This window comes from Phaethon aethereus (genome assembly GCF_964289735.1).
Source record: "Phaethon aethereus genome assembly, chromosome: 4".
NCBI lineage: Eukaryota > Metazoa > Chordata > Aves > Phaethontiformes > Phaethontidae > Phaethon > Phaethon aethereus.
The window spans coordinates 2,440,737-2,465,212 of NC_138578.1; the positions used below are offsets into that span (position 1 = coordinate 2,440,737).

Consider the following 24,476-nt stretch of genomic DNA (forward strand, 5'->3'; position numbering starts at 1 on the left):
TTTTTCCCATTAATGGGAGCCCTTCAAACTGTGAGATACTGTCAACTTAATAAGTATGTGTCCCACAGTCACTGCCATTTGAGTGTGTTTACAACAAACGTTGGAGACTTGTCTGAGAAGATTATCTGCAGATTAAGATATTCACTAGAAAGCCACTTAGCCTACACTAGAATAGATTCTCTAATGCTCTGATGAACCTGTTTCAAACAGACTAACCCTGAGAAGTCTCTCAAATTAAGAACAACTTTTGTTTTTAATTAAACATCCTGCACTTTCATCCCACAGACAATGCATACAGTCTTCAGCCGAATGATCAAGCAAGGTTTCTACAAAGACTTGTGCTGCACTTTTGCTATAACCTCTAAATTATTATGCAATTCACATCACTCCTTGCCCAGCAGGGCCTATGCTATGTAAATTAAATGTTCTTTGTGTGGTGAAAGAACAAACTCTGGCTTTCAGTACTACTGGAGGAGCCGATTAGTATTTTCTCCTAGTTTACAGAGGTGATTTCTCATTAGTGATGAAAGTTGCCTTGCTGCATAAAAACGATGGTGCTAGACTGGGCTGGTATCTGTTTAATACAATGTCCTGGCTGTGAAACTAGTGAAGCTACATGTGAGAAACAAGTTCTTGTTGACATTCCTATGTGGATGTAACAGCCTAGCAGCCAGAGGCACAAGATACTGAAAAGCAAATAATAAACTGTCTCACTCACAGCTTGGCAAAGCCAGAAAAATTGTAACCAAAGATCTACCTTTTAAGCTGACCTGCTCATCCTGCTGACAACAAACTTCTGACAAATTAGACAATTTGATTATTCTTAGGGGAAATGCAATCTACTCCTATTTATGAAGTAGTTTGGTGTACAAATGCTAAATGCTGCACCTGGGTGGTAAGCAGAGCAGACAGCCTGAGGCTGGAATGGGTACTGGGCATAAACCAGTTTAAGGTCACATACAGAAACTTGCATTGCAACTTGTTTGCTTCCTATTCACTTTGCAGGTACCTTTGCAAAAAAACCATGCCCATCCCACATTCTCTCTGGATGTTAAACTTACTGTTTGGAGTCTCTCCACATGATCCATTCAAAAATATTAGACTGGTTTTGGGTTTTCTTTCTAGGGGGGTGGTTGCCATCGGTGGTGTCCTGGCTGTGGTCAAGATTTTCCTAACAGTACTCCTCTCATCCACCTGCATGACATGGAATAACAAAGTGCTATTTGTGCTGCAAAGTCCAGGATGTATATAGCTGCTCTAGGGCCCAGGAGCCTAGGACCCTTGCGCCTCCCCAGGCCAATTCTTTGCCTTCTCCTGGTGGCAGGGAGGAAGCCCAGACGTGTTCCCAACTCTGCTGGATTCCAGCACAAGGATGTTAAGCTCCCTTTTTGCTTGGCAGATCTCCCTTCTCTCTGGCTATTTGTACCTCTCCACCTGCTCCCTTCCATTCTCACAGGGCTACAGTCTTTCAAAACTCTTTTTAGCTTGGCTCCTTAAACACAACTGAGCACGCACTTTTCGTTGACCTTTCCCAGCCTGCTGGGCTATGGGGTGAATACATGCTCTCAGTCTCTATACCCCACCCTTTTCTTAAGAAACATTTGGTAGATCTGCCAAATATGTATAACAAGCCTGAACTGTGATACACACGCCATTTAAAATGCGCCTTTGACTTTCAATGCAACCTATTGCTAGGAAAGGGGAGATGCCTTTATTAACATTTTGAACGAAGCTCGCAACACTGTTGCAAAAAGTAACAGAATCGGTGGGAAAATTTTTAAAAGAGGATTAGGAAATAGAGAAAGTTACCTGAATTAAATCAAAATACTGTTGACAATAACCGAGGACAGCTTAGGGAAAAACTCACTAATCTCTTCTTCCCACGCAAGAAGACATCAAACTAAAAAAAACTCAGAGATTTGACCTACTCTTCATATAGTTCTGTAGCTTTAAATTTAGTCAACAAAGCCAAGCTTGTATCTGCACAGTTTGTGCTCATGAAGCTACTTTTGCTGAGCCATAGCTACAAATAATTTGGTTTGGACAAAATCACTGGGTAAGCCCCTTGAATTCAAGCATGGCATTCCATGCTGCCACAAATCCAAGGCAATAATTGCTATTCAGAAAGCAGATAACGAAGAAAAACACTAATGCTAGTGAAGCTGCCCCACTAGCACCTCCTGCTGACCCTGGGGATGGTCTACTTCTCTGTGCCTGGGTACCGATTTGTCACAGAGGGACATCTTGCCCCTTGTTTTGTTAGTACCATTTTACAGCAAGGACTCCTGTGCTACCAGGTCAGCAGCTTCTGCGACCAACTTCTCAGGAGGCCTTGCTAGACTCTGAAGGGGCATTCGTCTTTTCACAAACAGTCCCCAGACAAAAATCAAATGTCAAATCCTGGAAAATCGCTCAGTTTGGGATAAGTACAAAGTTCTTACTCTCCTGCCTTTTTCACGACGACTGTCTTGCGCCCTGAGATATTGTCAAACACTAATGAGGCTTTAAACATCGATCTGATACTTTAGTGATCCTTTTCATCTTACTACTTTGAAATTGTTTTTAGCAATGGATAGTTTTTTAACTCTTTTAAGTGCCATAAGTCATTTGCCCACTGCTGCAAAATCCTCAAATGTCAGAAGACATAGGAAGTTTTAAAATAAATTCATGTATGCCAGGTGTGCTTAACATGCCTTCATGTTTATTACTAAATCTTACACTAGGAGTGGCCTTTGAAAATATTCTTAGGCACTCATATTAAAGGAAGGTTGTCTGTACTGGTGACTCAACTGAAAAGCATTTTGGAGACCAACTGAAAGTAATATGCCCAACTATTTTAGCTAACTTCTTAATATGGGTGGTAGAGCCTGGGGTTTAAGGCATACTAGACTGTCGTAACATAAAAAAAAGTCAATATAGATTCAAAATGCATTTCTTTCTGCCTAAGGTTTGCTTATTTTACTTTTTATAGAGGGACACGGACCGGAGAAGGACGGAAAGTGCCAAACTAGGAACATATACACCCTCAGCTGTAAGTCAAAATATAAGTACTATGCTTACAAAGGTAATCCCAAGGCAGACTCTGGCCTCTCTGTTTGTGCTATGAATCAAGCCAAATATCGCCAGCAAGCAGTGAAAAACACATAAATATACCACTTGATGAGTTCATCCTGCTTAAAGGAGTCATGGTATAGGATGAAATCTCTGCAGTCTTGCTGCTGTAGTTATGCGGTTCAACACTTTATCTCAACATTAACAGGAGCCACGAGCAGCTTTCCGTTTTTTTTGCAACTACTTGGCGGTTCTGGGACATCCAGATAAATCAGAATTTTTTGAACTAATAACATGAAGTGCAGACGAAGGAGAAACCAATTTATTATACAACAAAAAGAAAAAGTCCAACAAACCATTTCAAAACTAACTATCTGAAAAAGAGGACCTGAAATGGTGTCCAAGATCCAGAACGCAGGGAAGAAATACTGGAACTTGAAGGAGTGAGCAGTGCCCTGTGGCCGGAGTCCCTCACAGCACACAGCTATTGAAAATGTGTGCCAGTGAAAGAGTCTGCGTTTATCTGCATTTCTACTCCTCTGTACTTCCCACTCATTTAAAAGTAAAAACTGTAGAGAGTGTCATGGTTCCAGGTAAGAATTACAAAACTGTAAGAATCTTTTATTATTAATCTTTAAAAATATAACATATTTTAAACACAATGTACATACGTGAAAGAAATCACTAATGCATACAGTGTCTTCACTTTGATAGCTTTTTCTCCTTTTCCTTCACTTTCTCTGCCTTTATTTCCTGAGCTCTGATCACTGATGACATGGCTGAAAATAACAGCAAGAACAGATTATCTGAATACCGCCTTATGTTAAAATAATTTGAGGCTTCAGGTGCAGACAACTGAAGCTTTGCAATATATTCCCGCATATTACACTGTACTTATCAAGCCCTTTTAAATGCAACTTTATTTTGCAATTCTTATATGCAGGGTCTTAACAGACAAGATAAACCTAGTTATAAACAGGCCCTACCTCATCTGCTTTGTGAAGCCAAAGCACCAAATGCTGGAGTAGCGGCGAAGTGCTATTGATTTCCAAATCTCTCTTATGGGACGGTGTGAAATTAATACCTCTGGTCCAATGCTCATGGAAATGGGTTTATTTAGTGTGTACATGAAAGCTTTTTCACTTCCCTCTTTTATATATAGTAACTCTTGATACATTACAGATATGAATATGTATTTTTATGTGGACACAGAAAACAGGCAAACTGAAGATTTTAATGGATGACAAAGAATAAAAAACAAGAACACTTACCTTATACTTTATGTATTTGATTAGTTTTACCTAAATCATGTCCCCTGTATGTCCCTGACACATGTGCACTGTATGATGTGGGGAAATAATAATAATTTCCCAAATCTATGCAGCGAGACTTAAAGGAGCAAAGGGGAAGCAAGTGGTATGTGCTGTAAGAAAAAGCGCAGAGAAAAGAAAATCCACCTCACTTGGTATCCTGCCATTGCAGGAGTTGATGAGCATTTTACCGTGACTTTGAATGGAGCAACAAGAGAACCTGAAAAGTTCTCCATCATCACTGTTGTTACCTCAGATTTACAAAAAGTTGAGGAGGAAAGTATATGCTTGAGGCCACCGCTGGAAAGCCATGTTTTGGGAGTCTACTGCTGTCAGAGCATCTTTCAGTTTCCATGACAGAGTCACCAGCTTGTTAAAAATTTCATTTAATTGGACATGACAGCACACAAGGGCACCCCTGACCAGCTGCCATGTTTGAAATGTTAAGGATCCTGAAGCTTATTAGAGTTAAGGGGCTGAGCAACAGTGTATTGTGGAGTTAATCTAATTACTCTCCTAGGAGCAGGATAATGTAGAATTGGGTATTGCTAGTGAAACAGGCACATCTAAACTGACCTGATGAAAATAACATAGGTAGTGCTTTGGCAAGTAACAAGAACAGTTTCTGGAGAGTGCAGGTATTTTAAATAAAATGGGAGTATTTTTGTAAATTTTGGCACCTTGCTTTTTTATCTGTAATGACTCCACCAGGATTTGCAGGCTTCCCATCTTGTTCTGTAGCCTCCTAGGTGTATTCTCACTAGTATCCATGGGCTGAGAAGCTAGCGAGAAAATTATTCATCAATATGTTATCACAGATTTTAAAAAAAATAATTATAAATTATTTAAACATACCATCTAAAGTAAAGTTCTTAAAAAATAAAATTGCAAACAATAAAACTTTTAGTAGCAAAGTGAATTAGTAGGAAGACAATATTATTAACAGGAATTTATACTTAGCAGTGTTCAAGTGAAAATATAAACACCTTTTTATTTCGCCTATAAATTATCCCATTTGGGGAATGAAGAAAAAGTGCTTTCTGTTACTAAAAAAAAAAAAGAGCCAGAGATGGAGGTAACTGGCTGACCAGTTAACAAACCAACCAAAAAACAAAAATAAAACAAAAATAAAAAGTGATGCCACTTATCTTTGACCCTGAAGTGAGCAACTGACTGAAAGTCACAGTTATGACCTGCTAGATCTCCCTATTTTCCCTTTTCTATGTGGTCTACATAGAAAAAATTTGGGGTTTATGTCCAATTGCAGAGTTTGTAACCCACTCTACTGGCTGGGAAAAGACCCAGACAAGTTCTTTGGATCAGTCAATGGGACTGGACTTACTTATCTGAGGGACTGTGGCTGCCCCCTCTGGAGAACCAACCTTCCTTGCGGATGGTCTGTGCTCTGGTGAGATGCTGTGGCCAGCGGGAAGGTGATCGGGTGGAGCAGTTAACAGCAAGTGTACTGGAGACCTGTCTCTGTATCTCTCCTCCTGAGAGACCTTCTTGGGGGAGGATGTACAACAAGGAGCTGCTGAGAAGATGGATGCACCTCCTAGGAGACAGCAAAGCAAAGTGCAGTGAGGCCACACCTGAAGAAAAACCCCCATATCAGCTCTGACATTATCTTTGTAACGGTGACAGGGTTGGGTTCCCTTCATTGCGCTCTTTCGTCCTTTCCATTCCTCCTTAGTAGCCAAGGTAGCAGGAGACTATAGTCTATTTGCAACACACAGTTGTTTCTGTTAAAAGTGATTGTCACGTGAAGAATGACCAGTAAACGTGCCTAGGACAAAGCAGGGCCTGCTTTTTTCTGCTGGCTACTCACTTCATGTTTACTTCCAAAAGAGCCTGACAGGAGTATCATAGCTGCTAACTACCCAAGACTCCCCATATGTTACTGCTGACTTGGATCTCATTGCTTAGGTATAAGCAGCAGAAAAAACATTGATGCTTACGCAGGTCTGCCATTGCCCTCCCTTCCAATAACTGATTGATATGCTTTGAATTCCTGGCAGAAAGAGACTCATAAGGAAAAGAGACAAAATATGCACAGAAATATGCAATCAACAGATTATGCACCATATTTTCAGGTGTATGGCACACAAGGTGGCATGCAGCTAGTGAGGGGGAAGATTTACTACAATTGTCTTCTTTTTCTTCCCCCAGTCTGTTTCGTTAGCCCTAACACCCTCCTGGGACATCTTGAAAATAATTTGGGGGGGATTTCTAACCAACTCGCCTTGTTCAAGTACCTCTCAAGTCTTCTATGTAAAAAAAGCTACTTGCAGGTATTTTGTGAGCTAAGAAAAATCCCTGGATGTTGCAGTAGGTTTGCCAGAAGGCTGACAGTAACCACCCAGGAAATTTTTTTCAGTACTCTGAAATATAGAAAAAGGACTCATAATAGTTACTCCTCAGGACAAACAGAGGAGTTCTACCCTGTCTCTGAAGTACAGTGGCTTAAATACCTATAGAGATCAATTAAACATATCAGCGCCTGCAGGCAATTTTCACAGAAAATACACAGAATGGATACTCTATGGGCAAGAAAACAGAAGGTGGCTAAGACCAGTATCTTCGAACCCTGATGCTCAAAGCCATATCCTTGTATTTCCGTTTAGGTTACTAAATTCATGTCACCACATTTTAAAAGGTGCTGACCACCCAGTACTTGGAAGAAAATCAACGGAATTTGCAATGACCTGATTCCTCTCAAAAGCACATCCATATTTAGATACCTGAATGCAAAATTCAAGAGCCCAAGTTTAGGCACCAAGAATTTGACAATATTACCCATGCTAATTACATGAGACTATCGCTATTCATGAATAACTACCATGGAAGATATCCATTTTAGATGTGCTGGTATGAGCCTCCATGGAGCTGGTTTGCAACAAGATACAGATTTTGCCGTAAGTGCAATAGAGACTTTGTAATAGCACCTGATAAGAGGTATTTCAGTAAATGACCTAAGAAAATATACTGTATTTGGACTATATTTTTTTGTAATATTCTGTAATGTTCCAGTTCGACATTGATATGGCAAATTCATCCTCAACTGCGGCCAGTGAAAACTTACCAAGGGATGTAAAAGGCAGGGTAACACCTTGCGACTGAAGATCTGCAGTATGTAAGCATGAAGGATCCCTGCAAGCAAAACAATGGTAAAAACTGTATTCTGTTTTATGAAGTATTATGCTAAGTTTTGGTAATGCTAGCTAGCCTCCACAGTGAGAATGTAAAGCTCTCCTATGTAATCTCCAGATCCTATACATGTAAATTAAAAGCAAACAATGTAAATAAGTTCCAGAGCTCGGTCTTAGAGGGATGAAAGTAGCATCACAGTTTTGTTTTCCAGCTCCCAGGAAGCTTTTAGCATTATGAATAAAACAACACAAACAAGCTCAGGGCTGATTCTGTATTCAAAAGCCTTAGAAACAGAATCTCAAATGAGTACTTTAAGAAGCAGGTTACTCAGCTAAGTGAAAGCACTTCTCACCGTCCGCAAGTATCCTTTTCCACGGTGCTTCCAGTAGCGAAGGCTCTAGCTGCAGTCTGCCTGCATGGAAAAACCTATCCCTGTCAAAATCACAGCAAAAGCCGTGCCAGTAGGATTGCTACATTTCACATTTTTACCAGCTTGTTTTTTTTAAGCAGAGTCCAATGGCAGCCACATTCTAATAGTGACGAAAAGGCATCATAAAATTGTTATACGACTACACTAAAAAAAGTCGGTTAGAGTTGGAGTGAATTTAGAATACTGAAGTAATGACTATCTTTGGGAAAAAAGGGCTCAATTCATTACGAATACCTGGTAGTCAAAAAGATGGAAAAATGACAATAAACTACTGCTTCAGACAACTACCATCACTGCAATCTTCCTTGTGGTTACTCACACAACAGTGCTTCTATATAGCTTCTTCAGACCAGCTTCTGGTTATTATGTGCTTTTTAGCCCGTATTTTACCTACTAGCATCAGGTGACTGCCAGAACACAAATTCTTGCCTTTTTCAGGTTTGGACCTATGTCTTTTCTCAGGTACTATAAATTCTTAAGAGTACAGTGGTATTTGATGAGAGAATGGAAATGGATCATTGAATAATTTCCAAAAACCAGCTAGACTCATTTTAAGTATGACCATTGAGAGATACTTGGAAATGTTCCAGAGAAAGTAAAATCTTGCTGAATTTAATGTTGACCTTTCCACCAGCAGCTCTGCTATTGCACCTCTATCTACACAAAACCCCCCTGCTAAGCATGCTTGAAGCATACAAAGCACTATCTTTCTTTATCATACCAAACCTTCTTGTTCCATTTCAGGCTTTTTGTGACAACCTCAGCTTTGGAATAGACAAAGAAAAAATCAATCAAGTAAGATTTTATAGCAAATGGCACTGCCATTTGGCATCTTATATTCCGATATGGTAACTTGGGATACGGTACAACTTTTAACTAGTGCACTGGGAAGAGAAAAAAAAAAAATTAAGCTTCATCTCAGTTTTCATAGGAGACAATCAACAAAATCTTAGTTCTGCTGAAGCTACGTCGATGCATCTTGTTCCAGCTTTCCATATACCACTTGTCTATCTTTTGGTAAAGGTCCTCTATTTAATGAATAAAGTGTCTATTTAAAAGTAAATTCATTCACTTCTACGGACTTCAGCAATGTCCTGTGGATGACAGGAAATCCCAAGGTGATGATAATCCTTCTCACTTGTTTAACAAGTCTGCAGTACACAGAAACACGAGCTTTGGAGATTAAGGACACAAGTGTGGTCAACGAATCTTATACATCACTACTTCATTGTGCTATCTCAAAATTTTGATCTACAAGGAACTTCTAGTCTTTACTAGAACATAAATAATTATTTTCTTCACAATTTTTAAATCCATTTTGTACAACAACTCTTTTTATTTCTCAAAATATTGTCTGTAGCATCCTACTGCATTCACTCTACAGACAACATCTGTATCTGTGTTGTCCGTGACCTTTTCAGAAAGGTGGTTTCTCACCTCTTGCAAGGATCTGATTGTAGGCTGAAGACAGCAGCGCATCCTCTACTTGCACCATTTCTGTGTTGAAGGATGTAGAAAGACAACATCAGAACTAGCACTACCAACAGCACTGAGATAGTCACGTACTTAGACAGCTTTGTACATTGAGGGATGATTAGGTGTAAGTTTCTCCCATCCTCATTTCAGCTCTGCAAGAGAACACTGCTACAAGGGAGAAATATTCTCATAAAATCCACATGGTCTGAACCATAAAAGCTTGCAACCATATGTAGAAAGGAACAGTGTCTCCCGCTGTCACCATAAACAGAGACCATAGGCAATAATCATACAGTACAAGCTGGCAAAGTACACTCTTGATTGTCACGCCCCCAAAGGACTGTACCTAAGACTGGCAACGTTAAGGTAGGAAGAGGTAGTACATTTACTACTCAAAACATCGAACAGATCAACTTCTGTGCATAAATCCTAACAGGCAGATCTCTTGTTCATTAAAAATACCTGGGAAAAACAGAAAAAAAGAGAATGCATAGGATATACGGACTGGTATGATTTTGTTCCACCAGTATGTATGACGGGAGATGCGTCACGGTTTAAATAAATTCGATCCTAATCAGAGTCCATGAATTCTATTTTCCTTCGAGCAGTACCTTTATGTTCTGGATTAGAAACATCAGAATTTATGCTGTATTGATTTTTCAATTTCGTGTACCACTGTCATTATCAGTTGTTTGGTAAAAAAATAACTGCCTGCTTCAACGATGAGAGAAGGGATATTTACATAAGGCCGAAAAAGAAGAAAGGAGTTCTAAACGCAAATAAAAGTACAAACATCAAAAAGCAAGCAATAAAAGGCAAATGGTGTAGTCACTTTCTATTTCCCTACCACCTAAACCATCTGAGGAACCTGGCAAACAACAGAAGCTTTGCAAGCTTTCAGATTATCTCAAGCTTACCCGTAAACCGAACTTTCTTGCAAAAAGGCATTCTATACTGCTCCTGAAGCGCTTGACTGGCCAGATCCTAGTTTCGGAAGGCAACACAAGTATACTACGCACAACAGAAATAAGAGTGTATTACTCTTACATTGTATTCCTCATGGTTGCTAAAGGTGATTTTCTCCCACCACTGCTGTCATCCTTGCCAAGATCCACAGAGGGAATGTCATTGTCTGAGCTGGTTAATTCTTGAAGAATCCTCTTTAGATCCTGCAGTGGCTCCTCTTCCAAAATGCCTGGCTGGGAAGGCATCCAAAATAAAATCATTTGGTTACAAAGTATTTATAAAGGCACTCTCTTTTTCAATTCTTACCTATACTTATCCAAAGTCACATGTTTCCCCCCCCCTCTACTTTTGTCTTACCAGTTAGAAACAGGGTGGATTTTTTGTAATTTTAGTTAAGAAGTGGTGGAGGCTAGGTCATGATAACTTGAAGATGGTCAAAACACTCTCTGAATATGATTGCGCTCTTATCTGGAAAGTTATGTCACAGCAATGTGTAAAGCAGCTGAATATGATTGAGGGAGAACACAGCTAACATCTGCGTTTTGAATAAATGTAAAAAGGTTACAACTACTGTTTCAAGGTCAAAAACATTAAAATAAGACTCTAATTATGAAAGCTTCTCCCCACCCCATACAACCATTACCTTTTTCAGTACTCAGAAGCAATAATCTTTGCTGATGTGACAACTCTGTTTTCTCCTTTTTAACCTGTGATCCCAGGTATTACTGTACAGTACACACAGTTCTGAAGACAGAAATACTAGCTTACAAGGGTGTTTTCTAAGCACCCATTTCTGTAACAGCCAAGCTGTCTGCTAATATAAACCACTTTATTGTTACAGCCATACTCTGAGATTAAGTGCAATATTACTCTCATTTTACTGATCAGGACTTGAGGCAAAGGCCTGGTTCAAAGACTCATTCTTCCTGTGAAGAACTGGATTTTTCAGACTACTCAGCACATGTTCAAAGCACTGCTCCCACTGACTTACACTTCATCTGTGGGTGAACTGGCTACATTTAGCTACCACATTTTCATTGAAAAAAAAAAAAAAGTTATTTCCAATAGGAACACACTAGTTTCAGCAGAGCTTATATGAAGAACAAATCCTCAGCTTCCTAACAGCTCAATGTGATACTGAGTCAGACCAAATCCTTCCTTCCTGCATTCTGGCTATGCAACCAGGCTGTTGACCAGGTAGGGTCTCCGTCTCAAGAGTTGGAGCTGCAGGACCCAAGAAGATTCAAGCAGACGTTGAATCAAGTTCTCCTACAACCTGTTAGGTCCTCACCATGGTATTACATTAAACATCAGTCCATTTTCCTTCTCTATCCTCAGAAGTATAAATTGATTAACTCCAAGAGAAGACAATGGGAGTACCTGATGCTGCAGGGATTTCACAGAATTAACTATCCTTTGTTCCTCGATGTAAATGTTTGTCACCACATCAGAAAGTAAAACAGAAAATATTATTGAAAAATACCTGCGCTAACTTGTAGCCTCCTACAGATTTTGAGGTAAAAATTCATGAAATTACCTCTACCATTTTCTATGGGAGATACATCAGGTCCCTTTTGGAGAATCATACAAAATCTATACAGAAAATACCAGAAGATTTTTTTTTTTTGCAAAAAAGATTTGAGTTGGTGTTTTCTCTAATGAAAAATTAGAATGGCACTAGCATCTAATTTAAATATAAATGTAGAGTTACAAAAAAGAAAAGGAAAGAAGGGCAAGGATATGTGTTTTAGGACAAAATTGGTCAAAATTAGGGAAGGCCAGCCTGGAGAAAGATTTAAGTATTAAAAGCTAATACAGGTCAATCTGATGATGAAATTTATCAGGAACTATGTACAAGTCTATTTTCACTGCCAAATGTAAGTGATTTACAGCAAGTTTGTAGATATTACTGGTGATAGAGGTAAGATAAACTCCTATTACAATCTATAGCATTTTTTATTGTCCGGTTGGTTTTAACATATATTTCACAAACGGAAAAAAAGAAAAACTGAAAGGCCGTAACGTACAAGAAGCTACAGAAAATGAATTCACCTTTGGTGGTAAGAATTCACTCTTTGATATGACTAAACAAGCTGCTCTCCCATTTAGAAATTCTTTGTTATTTTTCATCTTTGTAACATCCCCGTTGCCTGTGCAGTTTCCCATTTTGAGGTAGGTACTCACATGTGGGCCCAAGTTCAGGGAAGGTGGCATGACAGCAGAGTGCGGGTGGGAAAGAGGCACTACGTGCCGCAGCTTGCCTGAAGCATAAGCTGATGAGTAGCCTGGGCCCTGCAGCTCCTGGGGAAAAACATTAGCCAAGCACAATAAGCAAGTACAGCTAAGCAGAATAAACGGTTATAGACGCCATGCCCTCTGTAACAGGGTATCTCTTTTAGTCAAATCTTTTATAATACGCAGCAATTCCCAAAACGCTTCCTAGTATTCATGAGGTATGCTCAAACAAAACCTTTTTAGTGACTGAACTGGGTGCAAGATTGGCAGTTTCACTAGTTTACAGAATTTTAACATACGCTCTGGAACCATTCAACTGTACGACATCTCAGGGCCACGACAAGTGTCCACAGTTCTTGTACCTTTTTTCCCCCTACTTGGGTGAGAATTTCTTTCGTTGGAATATGAGATTGTCCACTCTTGCCATTGTTGATATTTCAATATACATAGTCAAGTACTTTTTGTATCACTAATGTAGATTTTCATTTTGAATATAACATTTTGTTTCTCACTCAAAACCAGCAACTGGGGCCGGTCACTAAAATGAACGGTAGTTTCTTATGACAAAACTACTGTTCCATGTGTACCATTCTTGTACCGGATGCTGCACTTTGGTTACAACAACTCCATGCAACGCTACAGGCTTGAGGAGGAGTGCCTGGAGAGCTGCCCGGCGGAAAGGGACATGGGGGTGCTGGTTGACAGCCGGCTGAACATGAGCCGGCAGTGTGCCCAGGTGGCCAAGGCGACCAACAGCATCCTGGCCTGTATCAGCAAGAGCGTGGCCAGCAGGAGCAGGGCAGTGATTGTGCCCCTGTACTCAGCACTGGTGAGGCAAAACCTTGAATACTGTGTTCAGTTTTGGGCCCGTCACTACAAGAAGGACGTTGAGGTGCTGGAGCATGTCCAGAGAAGGGCAACAAAGCTGGTGAGGGGTCTGGAGCACAAGTCTGATGGGGAGCGGCTGCGGTAACTGGGCGTGTTCAGCCTGGAGAAGAGGAGGCTTGAGGGGAGACCTTATCGCTCTCTACAACTACCTGAAAGGGGGTTGTGGCGAGGAGGGCGCTGGTCTCTTCTCCCAAGTAACTAGTGATAGGACAAGAGTAAATGGCCTCAAGCTGCGCCAGGGGAGGTTTAGACTGGATATTCGGAAAAATTTCTTCATCGAGAGGGTGGTCAAGCATTGGAACAGGCTGCCCAGGGAGGTGGTGGAGTCGCCATCTCTGGAAGTATTCAAAAAACGTGTGGATGTGGCACTTCAGGACATGGTTTAGGGGGCACGGTGGCGTTGGGTTAACGGTTGGACTTGATGACTTTGAAGGTCCTTTCCAACCTGAGGGATTCTGTGATTCATTTACAGCAGTAGTTTCATTGCAGCCTTAATAGTCTATGGTTATAAATAAGGGAAAGGTAAGTAATATTCTCTGTTGAACTCATGAGTAAAGATAGAGATTGGACTATACCTATTGGGCAATAGAAATTCTGGGCCCTATATCAGAAATACTGGCTTCACATTACTGCATGATTTTCCCTATACCCTATTTTTCACTAACGCTATATAGCTCAACAGATATCAATTACACGTCTTCCTTTTTCTGTCCAAGATGCCTCATGACCGTATTTCCTTTCCTTTTCCCTTGCTAACAATCTCTCTTTGCTTCTTGAAAAGGATTTTTTTTTTTGTGCTGCCTAACTTATTAGCATAATCAAATTAAACTCAGAGCCCTTGTTTCCAGCCTGTATGTACCTTTAAGGTTGCCGGTTTTATTTCAGGCCTGAAGAAGGATGTGGGTGGCCAAAAGCTTGTTAGTGCTTTCTATCTCCAACAGTTATACTAGCAAAAGGCATCCCTACAGACCTTATCTCTCTCATTCATTTTTCATAATAATGCCACGAACATTTCTAACTTTTATTTGCCTAGGGCCACAAGAAAATGCTGAAGTGTCACTGCAACCAAAGCTTAGCAGCTGAAGCATATGGTCCAATATTCCTGTAGCTGATTTTTTTGTTGCCCTTTCTGTAAATAGCACTTCAAAGTAACTCAAATTATGGACATAACTTGTGCAGCAATGAGGTATTCCATGTAAAAAAGGGTTTCAGAACACAAACTTTTTAGAGTACTTGGCAATAAATAGGGTTAAACCTAAAGTTAGGACACAATGCATCTAACTTTATACCCATGCTTCTTGGTAACACACTTACTTTTACATCCAAAGTATGCTGCAGTCTGAAGCGCATAGCTTCTTGTTCCTGACACTGGATTATGTACTGGCATTCTGCAAATTGCATGGATGCCTGTAAGAGAGGATAGAAGCAGCATAAATTAATTTTGCTAACTTTCTGTGGCTTATCCTCTTTCGTGTTTTCCTTCCCATAAACAAACAACAAGGTACACATACAGATGCTGTATTTATCTACTGCTATCAGTATAGAAATACTGCAGTATGATCAGATGCCTTTCTTGACGGGCTTACAAAAGCAACTGACTGGTTATATGATCCTAGTAGCCATAATATGCACAACATAGTATCATGGAAGGGAGCTAATCCTGTCAGGGACAGTCCTAGACCTATTGAACACCTTTGGGATTACAAAATTCAACCGTACTAATGAGGCAAAACTATACTCAAGGTTTTAAAATGGACAGCTGATCACTGCGTTGACCCGTCTTTGTCAAGTTGTTACATACTCTTTCTTCTTTCAAGTTTACTCTGAAAAGGCGTGAGAAGATCTAATAATGTAGCTATTTTTCATTGCTTGCTTATCAGAGGAATCTCTAAGCCAAAGCGCAAAAAGAGAGACATATCTTTATGAACCAGACTGCTGTTATCACTAGCAGAGCTCCCTCTTTGGTTTTAAAATAAAATCTGTCTCTTTCTGTGCTTCTTTATGACTGCTGCTGAGGCACTGCGGATGTATCATTACAAGCAGCAGCTCTCTGAACAATTAAGTCTAAATCATTAATGACAAGCAAGCTGGCTAATTACACTCTATGATGTTTATACAATGGATGCTCTGCAATGGTATATACTAACATCCTGTCAGATGACACAGTACAGCCTTGACTCATTTCTAAGAATTGCTTCTCAATGTAACATATGTGCTAGTTTTCAGCAAGCACCCGCCTTCCCTGTGCCTCAGCTTCTCTGTCAGTTGGATAGTACTGTGCACAATGATACATATGACAAAGAAAGTTAGGTTTCCAGTGTCAAGCATTTAAAGTAAGAAATGCTACGCTTGGGAGGAGGTATCACAGTTGCTTTTATTTTATTATTTTTTGAAAATAATAAAGCAATTTGAGAATGACACCTGACATGGAAATTTACATCCAGAAAATCTAGAATTCTGAGTAGCTGAAAAGGACTCTTCCCTCTAGAAAAGCAGCAGCTTACCTGTAGGGTACCTGGGATTTATGTGCTAGTCAGACCAAAATGTAGAACCTAGCCTTAAGAGTCAGGTACGTCTGCAATAGAAATCTCTACTAAAAAAGGCAAATGAAACATGATGTTCTTAAAAATTTCCCTCACCCTGAGGGACCCACAGCTGGCTGACTAAGGCCTCAGAAAGGGCCAAGCATGGACACGTGTGTTGAGTCAGTGTGCCAACGCTCGGTTCCGGTGAGGCCACTGTTACGTTGAATAATAGTCTCTCACCAGAGAAAGGTGCCGTGCCAGGAACCAGTGGAAGGTCAATCCACTGCTTGGAAGGTCAATCTGCTTTAAATTCCTGGCAGTTTGGATCTCCCTAAGTTAGTAAGGAGTAAATCAAGAATTCTCTCAATAAAAATCGAAGTCTTTTACCATTAAAAAAACAGAACACAGGATTAAGTATAGCTATCTCTTCAGGTAAGTATCTCACAGTACATGTGAATAGGACATACTAAATATAACCTAGGTAAGCGGTCAGACATTTTCACTTCCCAAGTGACTGTAGAGGAAAGCACACAGAAGACCCACTGAACTGAAAGCTACTTTACGTTACCTTATCAAGGGCTGTCTCCATCTTAGGTATTTTTTCTTTCAGACGTTTGTCTTGCAATCTCAGTATCTCCAGTTCCCCAGCAATCTTGGTATTTTCTGTTCTAATATAGCTCAATTCTTGACTTAGTTTACTATTTTCTTCTCTGAGGTAATGCTTCTGCTGAAGTTAAGATGACGACAACAAAGTATGCGTCAAAAATTTATAACTACCTACTTTAGACATATTTGTTTTCTGCAAATTTTTTTCCCTTTGAAAGATTTGAATAAGCCCTTTCAAAAGCTTAGCTATTGCATCTTGCAGAAAGATGAGGTTTTGCAACAAGAAGATAGGTCTTACAAAGAAAAGTACAATTGGACTGATCCTGAAGAAATGACATCTCAGATTTTAGATCCATTTTGAAACTGGAATTTTAAGCTTCAGGATCCACAGGATCCAAAGCCGGTAAAGCAGGAGGACAGATTATAGGGAACAGATATAAATGATCGTTCAGTAAGCTCCAGCTATTAGTAACTGAATGATTTCTTTGTCACAGAAAATGCTAGAAAGACCCCAAGGTGCTAGACAGACCCCGACGTACAGAGTTTACAACCAGAACTGCAAAGAACTGCCTCAGAGAACAAAGAGGGGAAGCACCGTGGGCCAAATTCAGAAGGATACAGAATGCATTAGTTGACATTTTTAAAAAGAACTGATATGTAAGAGCCTGATTCTATTGAAACTAGTACCGTTCTCTCACAGAGAACAAAATATAAATTAAAACTTCTCTCTATGGAGAAGGCTAATTTACGTGGTGAAGATATTCCCTGATAAATGCTAGCAGGAGGACAGGGAAGGTCTTATTACATCAAGTGAAATTCTCTTTGTTTTTTCTTGGGCCAATTGTGCTTTTGGCCATGCATTTCTCCAAAGAAAAATTTCTCTAAGTACAGTTAAATACTTTTACACGGAGCTCTTGTGACCTTAGCTGCATTTGCCATTGCCTCTTCCAAGAATTTAATCTTGCTCTGTAATGCATCTATCTGTCCTCTCTTGGCTGTGATCTGCTTCTGCATTCCAATTGCAACTTTCATAGCTGTAAAAGACAAGGTTAATTCTCAATGAACAACATTGATTATGAGTTCTGAGTTCTGACAAAAGACTCTGAAGTCAGTTATCAGCAATATCTTAGAATAAGTAAGTTGAACCAGGATCCCATAGTCTCTTATGTATGCAAACCACGCATCAGAATAAGCTGGAGTTTTGTCCAAGGTAGTGGCACCAGACCCATCACACACACAAGACAAGAAGACAGTATTCTCTGGAAATATGCATAAAGATCACCTGAGAAAACTCAACTCATAGCTTAAGTTTTACAGTATGTAGTAAATGGTAAAATAAAATAAGATGAAATAATGGTAAAAAAAAATAAGATGACATTGTCATCTGTAATACCGTTTATTTGGTTCACAAAATACCTGGAATATTATTCTAGCATCTATTGAGGGATCAGTACTTACAAAAATTCTCTTGTTAAAAAGACAAAACATGATTTTTGGAAGTTAAATCCATAATTACCATTGCCATCAGATCCCTCCATAGTCTTTAGAGCAGTCCTGGTCTGTTCCAGTTCAGCTTGGGCAGTTTTCAACTGCATTCTCAGCCTGTGTGCAGTATTTTCCATCTCCTCAATTTTATCCTGGTAATCCCTCTTCAAATCTTCAAATCCTTCTGGTTAGATTAAGCAAAGATCGAAACTACAGTGACCCAAAAATATCATTCTTCTGATGACTAAGATTACTGATCTGTCACTGTCTCTCCTTAAAGGAGTACTAGATACGCAGATAGCTAAGGCATAAAAGCAAGTAACATCCACCGCTAACAAATGTGCAACTAGTAGTTCATTGTCCTGCATGTCAGCAAAAGCTTCTGTTTCACCAGAAACAAATGTGTTCTTTGGTTCCTCGTCAAAGTAAGAGTTCAAGAAAGCAACAAAAATCCCTATTACTTAGTTCCTGCTGCTAGAACCAACTGCATACTGTGAAAGTTAAGGGTTTTGGTGAGAGACAACATTTTTGCCTTGGTCATTCTTCTCTCTAGCCACACTTATAATCAGACTTAGCTCTGAACTGATCTAATTTGTCAAGCGTTCCCCCACAACTCTGCTTCTAACCTCCGTTTCCTGTACCTCCCTTCAACTTCTCTTTTCAAGGAGTCTACTCTTTTTCTCGTCTACAAGCCAGCCAGCTGTGTGCTCAGACTCTCTTGGCCCCAATTCCTCTGTGGTCATTCACTGCCATAAGCCTTTCTTAAAGCTTATTCACCCGGATAGTACTATACAAATCTAGGGCAGACCTTCCATGAAAAATCACAGTTATCTGTTTAATTTTTACAAAACTCAATGAGTTCAGAAGTATAGCTGAGTTGTGAAGAAATCAGAGTTACCAATGGTTATGCACAGAGAGCAAAGCATGTGAACGGTATCATGTGGCTGGCTACAGCGTAGATTTAACAGAGGATCTCCCTCAGTTTTAGTGGCTGCCTTGGGTCCAGTCCCTAATTTATTTATTTTTAAATACTGCCTCGATTAGCTTCCCTACACATTAGTTGTAGCAAAACAGTAGAGTTAGAACATAAACTTTTCAATATCGTTGCAGCAAAACCACACAAAACGGAAACAAAGTTTTGCTGTAATTTGAGCACAGATGGTTAATGGGATCCACTATAGTGCTCTTAAATAACCCTCAGGAAAAAAGTGGTCAAGTTTTTATTCTGTGACTTAGTAGATCTGCCTCCTTGGTCTCCAGAGTCAGGCGGTTTAAGTATTTTTGCTCAGGGTAGTGACAGACTGCCATAAAGATTGTATTCCCATCACACTGTGCCAGAATCCCAAACCACGACACAGCTGTCTGAGGCAATCTGACCATCGCGTGCTGGCAGCAAACCTTCTGCTGTACCAGCAGCCATATTTGGATTCAGCAAGCAAGCTGTTCTTTTATTTTTAACATCAGCCCAATGTAGCAGCTATCGGAGCTGAGCCGAGTTGAGGCTCCCTACCTGCAAAGCCAGCTAGCTCGCTCCGACTGGCTTGGAGTTCATTCATTAGCTGGTCTCTTTCCAGTTTCATATCATTAAGTGCATGGAGCCTCTCAGTGCATGTGTTAACCAGTTTAACCTTCTGCAGTTCCAGTTCACTCAGTCTGGCCTCCGTTTCATGTATTCGGGCTTCTTTCTCATCCTTTGTAATCTACTTACATAAAAAACAATAGTAACTATGTGTAATATACATAATTATATAAAATAACCAAAAAGATGTGCAGACATCATCATTACTTTAAATCTCACTTGTCACAGTTTGGGGCAAGAAAGAGAGTAAAGCAGACAAATTACTTTTGTCAAAATTGCTAATCCATACAAAAAAGGTGCAATAGAATCTGATCTGATGGCTTTACAGCATGTTTATCTTTACCAGGTGTATGATATGAAAATCATTTCCATCCTCTTATACCAGTACCTCCATATTCACTCCGAATGTTCAACTCTCTTCCCACAGAAGAGGATGAAATTCCCTATCTGGAATGCATTTTTTCTTAAGATGCTGACCTGCCTAAGATTACCATATCCTCTAATTCTTGCCTGAGAAATAATCAGTTATAAACAGTGTTTTCACCTGGGAATTCTGAGTGCTCACTGTTCTGTTATTTCTCAGTAACACCGTGTATTTCTGGTTCTGTTACTGGTGTGGACAATGTATCACCGAGGACAGCATGTTACATTCCAGCTTTCTCAAGCCTTTTGGCAACTGCTTTTTGCAGTGAATTACTCATTTTTGGTGGTAATGTGATAATATTATTCTTCTCTGCTCAGTAACTCTTTTAGTGCTGTTAGGATTCAAGGTGCATTGTCTGTCCTGCTTTAAAACCATAGTATTAGCACATGAAGGTAAGGATTTAAAACGAGAAAACATTTAACATCTTAGAGACATAAACACAGCATTATTTGCACACCTTAAGTTCTTCTACTTTGTGTTTCCAGTCATTTACTTCTTTAATAAGCTGAGACTTCTCAACTTCAGTTGCTCCAGTAGTTCGACTGTGCTGGCCCACAATCTGGGTCATGTTATCAATTTGCTTTTGGAAGATCTCAATAACCCTTTCCTTCTCTACCAGCTGCACTTTCAGTGCTTCACACTCTGACCGCACATGGTGTAAACGGTCCTCTTCATTCTTTAGATGCTGGAGCTCCTGCACCGTACTGCCAAGTTGTGAATGCAGCTTCTTGATTTCCTTATCAGCAACCTCAAGGGCTCCCTCCTTCTCCTGTAGACGGGCCGTCAGATTTGACACGGTTTTCTCAGCAGTCTCCAAATCGATCTGTTTGGCTCTAAGACCTTCTTTAACTTCACAGAGTGTTTTCTTAGTTGACTCCAGTTGGACAGTCAAAGAGGAGATTCTTCCAATGCTTTCATTTTTTTCCTTAACTGCAGCCATCTGAATAATAGCAATACAAGGATCAACCAACAGAATTGTTTACTTCTACGTTTAGAATTTCCTGTCACATTTCTAGTTTTCTATAGTTCATCTTAAACACATGAGTGTTACAGGAAAATTAGTCAGCATGGTCTGATCTACAGTGACTGTGTGATTCTTCTGATTTTCCTCTTTCTCCATTTTAATAAACAAAGTATTGCTTAGAATATCTTTTATTTCATCATAGAAAATGACAAATGTTAAACTGATGTAAAAAAAATCAATAAAGCGGCAATGTTAGTATAAAATTTAGGGCAGTTGAGGCTAAAGAACTCGATGTCTTAAAACTTGACTGACTGCACTGTAATGTGGGGGGGGGGAGTATGTACATGAATAATTTACTACTGATTTCATTCCTGCAGGCAGCAATGTGCACCATTTAAAGCACAAAGTACTGTGACTCAGGAGCTGCTAATAGTACAAAATAGAAGAGAAGAATGAACTTTCTGGTCAAAGTATTTTGAAGGAAATGTAAAACAATGTGTGAGGTAGCACAGGCCTGTGGTTTGGTAGCAAATTAAGGAATAAACTTTATCTTTACTCATAATGCAAACTAGGTTACCTAATTACAGCTCGTTTTCGAGGGGCTGAAGTCTTGAAGACAGGAGAATGTACTACGAGTCAGTGTCTAGGAATCTACGTTGTCAGAAGTAATTCTTTCTGACATAGCACTGCATTCATCTAAGGGCTACGAACACAAACTTAATTATGTTTCCAGTAAGCACTAAATAACGTAAGGCATTATGAAGGCCTTCAATTTACTGATTTTTCCTAGAAGAGTGCTCACTAACAAAAATACTACCTTCAATCCTTCGTTTGTTATCCCTGGCAGCATCAAACTTACTGAAAATGTATAAAATGTTGTTTTGGAGGTTTACAGTCAAAATGAAACACACTATCAGCAGAACATTCCTTTTCTCTTAAGGCTTGCATATCAAAAATCAAAATTAAAAATAATGCTTCCACTTCTTCATCAGTAAAGAGAAATGAAGGCTGGACAGGTCACATTAATAGAAAATAATGCAAATTCTGATTGTCACATATCTGCATCTTTGGAAAGAAAATTTTGGCACATGAGCTCCAGAGGCCTTCCAAGCATGGTAACCAGTTACAGCATTTCTAGCCGAAGTAGAGCCTCCAGTTGGTGCACCTTCTATCCTGAACACCATGATAACTGCAGTTGCTCACCAACCTGGTGCTCCGTTTGTCTGTGGCATTCAGTCCTCATTTCCTTCATTGTGTTTTCGACGAGCTGCAATTGCATGTTTTTGTTGTCTAGTTCTCTCCTTAGATGGTCAATGGTGATGCTGTTGTCTGTGTTCCGATCCCAAAATCGCTTGTTCTGCTCATTTTCTAGACTTAGTTCTATCTCTTTTTTATGAACTTCAGTCTACAAGAAATTAAAGTCATCTCCCTCCTTGAATCACATTCAGAATTTTTTTGTTCTTTCTCTTAACATTAGCAACAATTACACAATCACATGTCTCAATAGGGACTTCTGCATGGATTTACACATAGCAGAAGACAGGAATATTGGCTAAGCTAGTCTGACACCTCCTACATGTTTTCTTCCAAGAAAGCAGTAACTTTCAACTTTGTATATTGCTGCTATTATTATTTTGAAGCCTGTTAACACCTCAATGCTCAAGTCTTTCATGTCATTTATATCTATCCCAAAATCCGTATAAGCTACAAAATGAAAAAAAGATTATACTGTGTCAACATCAAATGAAAAACAATGAAGCACTACATGACATGCCAAGGAAGGCTGCTCTTGATAAATACCCATCTTTGCCGGCAATAAGAAATGATCATTGCTCGTTTCATTTCATGCAGTAATTTGTCACATGTTCTCCAGAGCTTAAATCTTTTCCACCTCAGACATAATCCTAACAGTACATAATTGAAATGATAAATGATAATTTAATAACGTAAATAATATTAAAAAACCTGACATACACATTTTAGAGCTACTAATTATCAATAGGCATTTCTGCTAAGCGTAACTTTTGCTATTGTTAAAGCTGAAGCAGAGAACTAAGTAGGAAGCTCAGAGAACTGCACAATGAAAACATGAGCTGAAGACACAGAAACAAAAGGAATCCTAAGATAAGATTCCTAACCTTCAATTATGCAATGATTATTCTGACTCCAGTCTTCTTTATAGCTATGTACAATCTGCAGGAAAAGATTTACACTAACATATTCTTGAATAAGAGAACACCATGTGGAAAGAAATAATTTCAACATCTCCTTCAGAAGCACTGTGACACTACCTGGGAAAAAAAACCTAACGAAACCACACAAACTAATATTCCAAAATTCAGTCATTAAGGGATAATCTTATGTAAGAAGAAAAGCAAGGTTAATTATAGTACATGAAGGCAGCTGTGAAGAAACCAGCCCTGTGTGGTAAATGGGTTTTACACTGTTCTATCTGTGAATATTCCCAATCAGTTACAAAGGAATGTTTAGTGCTGCTAGGAAAATCCTGCATGTCTTGCAAAATATGTGTTAAGGGACCAAGGTTCCTTAACAGAGGGATGTAAACTGTGAGGTTAAAGTGAAGGTGGCTCAGCATCTTTAATATGATTTGCATAGGATCCAAGGATTTTGAATTTATGACAAAGTTAATCTTAATTCTGAATGGCCTGCATTGCTAATGGCAAAGGCCTTTGGGAAACTTTATTCACAGCTAATTCAAATTTCTAGTAAAAATTAATCCTCAAACTTAATTGTAAGAGGCCTGCTGCAGTTTGGAAACAAGCAATGTGCAAATCTGAACACCAGCACTAAGGAGAGGCTTTTAGAAAGCAAAATTTTTTTCAGTATTATCACTTGTTTTTACCAACAATTGATGAATCTGGTCCTTCAGATTTCCAGATTCTTGGTTGCGTTGATGCTGTTCCGTCTGAGCTTCTGCCATCTCGGAATGAGCTAGGTGCAACTGCCTCTCAAGATCTTCAACCTAGAAAAGAGACAAACATTCAGTAAGAATCATCTTAAAGTATTATATTTTAAATAGTACATTCGATTTCTTCCAGTTTTCTTCCAGGTTCTACTCGAAAAAAGTACAAATGTCATCTTTGGCTCAGCAGTTATTCTCTAGGTGTATTCGTATGTTATTGTCGTCTTTTAGTGATTAAGCTCAATTCCACTGCAGAGTTAACTGAGGTTTCTGAGAATGAATTGGCTCCCAACCTGATCCACAGCTCTTCCAAAATTCCTTACCTACACCGTAAAAATTGAATGGAATGGGAAAAAAGCCACTTTCGAAAAAAAAGTTCAAGCTCCTTGCTTCATTTGCAGTACTACTAGTAGAAAAGCCAATATAATGCAAGTACAAGTAAAACGCAATTTATATGGAATTGT

The 24,476-nt window shown here is 39.4% G+C and overlaps 1 protein-coding gene across 1 annotated transcript in view; it reads right to left on the reverse strand.

Annotated features, from left to right (window-relative positions):
• Positions 1–3,753: 3,753 nt before the first annotated feature.
• CCDC158 (coiled-coil domain containing 158) overlaps positions 3,754–24,476 on the reverse strand; it is a gene marked incomplete at both ends in the record, with an annotated part of 30,536 nt that continues 9,813 nt past the window's right edge. The window contains 15 exons of the mRNA XM_081999597.1: positions 3,754–3,830; positions 5,042–5,143; positions 5,704–6,073; positions 7,444–7,511; positions 9,379–9,438; positions 10,335–10,401; positions 12,568–12,684; positions 14,821–14,913; positions 16,600–16,758; positions 17,559–17,671; positions 18,154–18,306; positions 19,633–19,822; positions 20,583–21,065; positions 22,297–22,494; positions 23,953–24,072. Coding sequence (XP_081855723.1) covers positions 3,754–3,830; positions 5,042–5,143; positions 5,704–6,073; positions 7,444–7,511; positions 9,379–9,438; positions 10,335–10,401; positions 12,568–12,684; positions 14,821–14,913; positions 16,600–16,758; positions 17,559–17,671; positions 18,154–18,306; positions 19,633–19,822; positions 20,583–21,065; positions 22,297–22,494; positions 23,953–24,072 — 2,370 coding nt within the window. The remainder of the gene's footprint in view (positions 3,831–5,041; positions 5,144–5,703; positions 6,074–7,443; positions 7,512–9,378; positions 9,439–10,334; positions 10,402–12,567; positions 12,685–14,820; positions 14,914–16,599; positions 16,759–17,558; positions 17,672–18,153; positions 18,307–19,632; positions 19,823–20,582; positions 21,066–22,296; positions 22,495–23,952; positions 24,073–24,476) is intronic.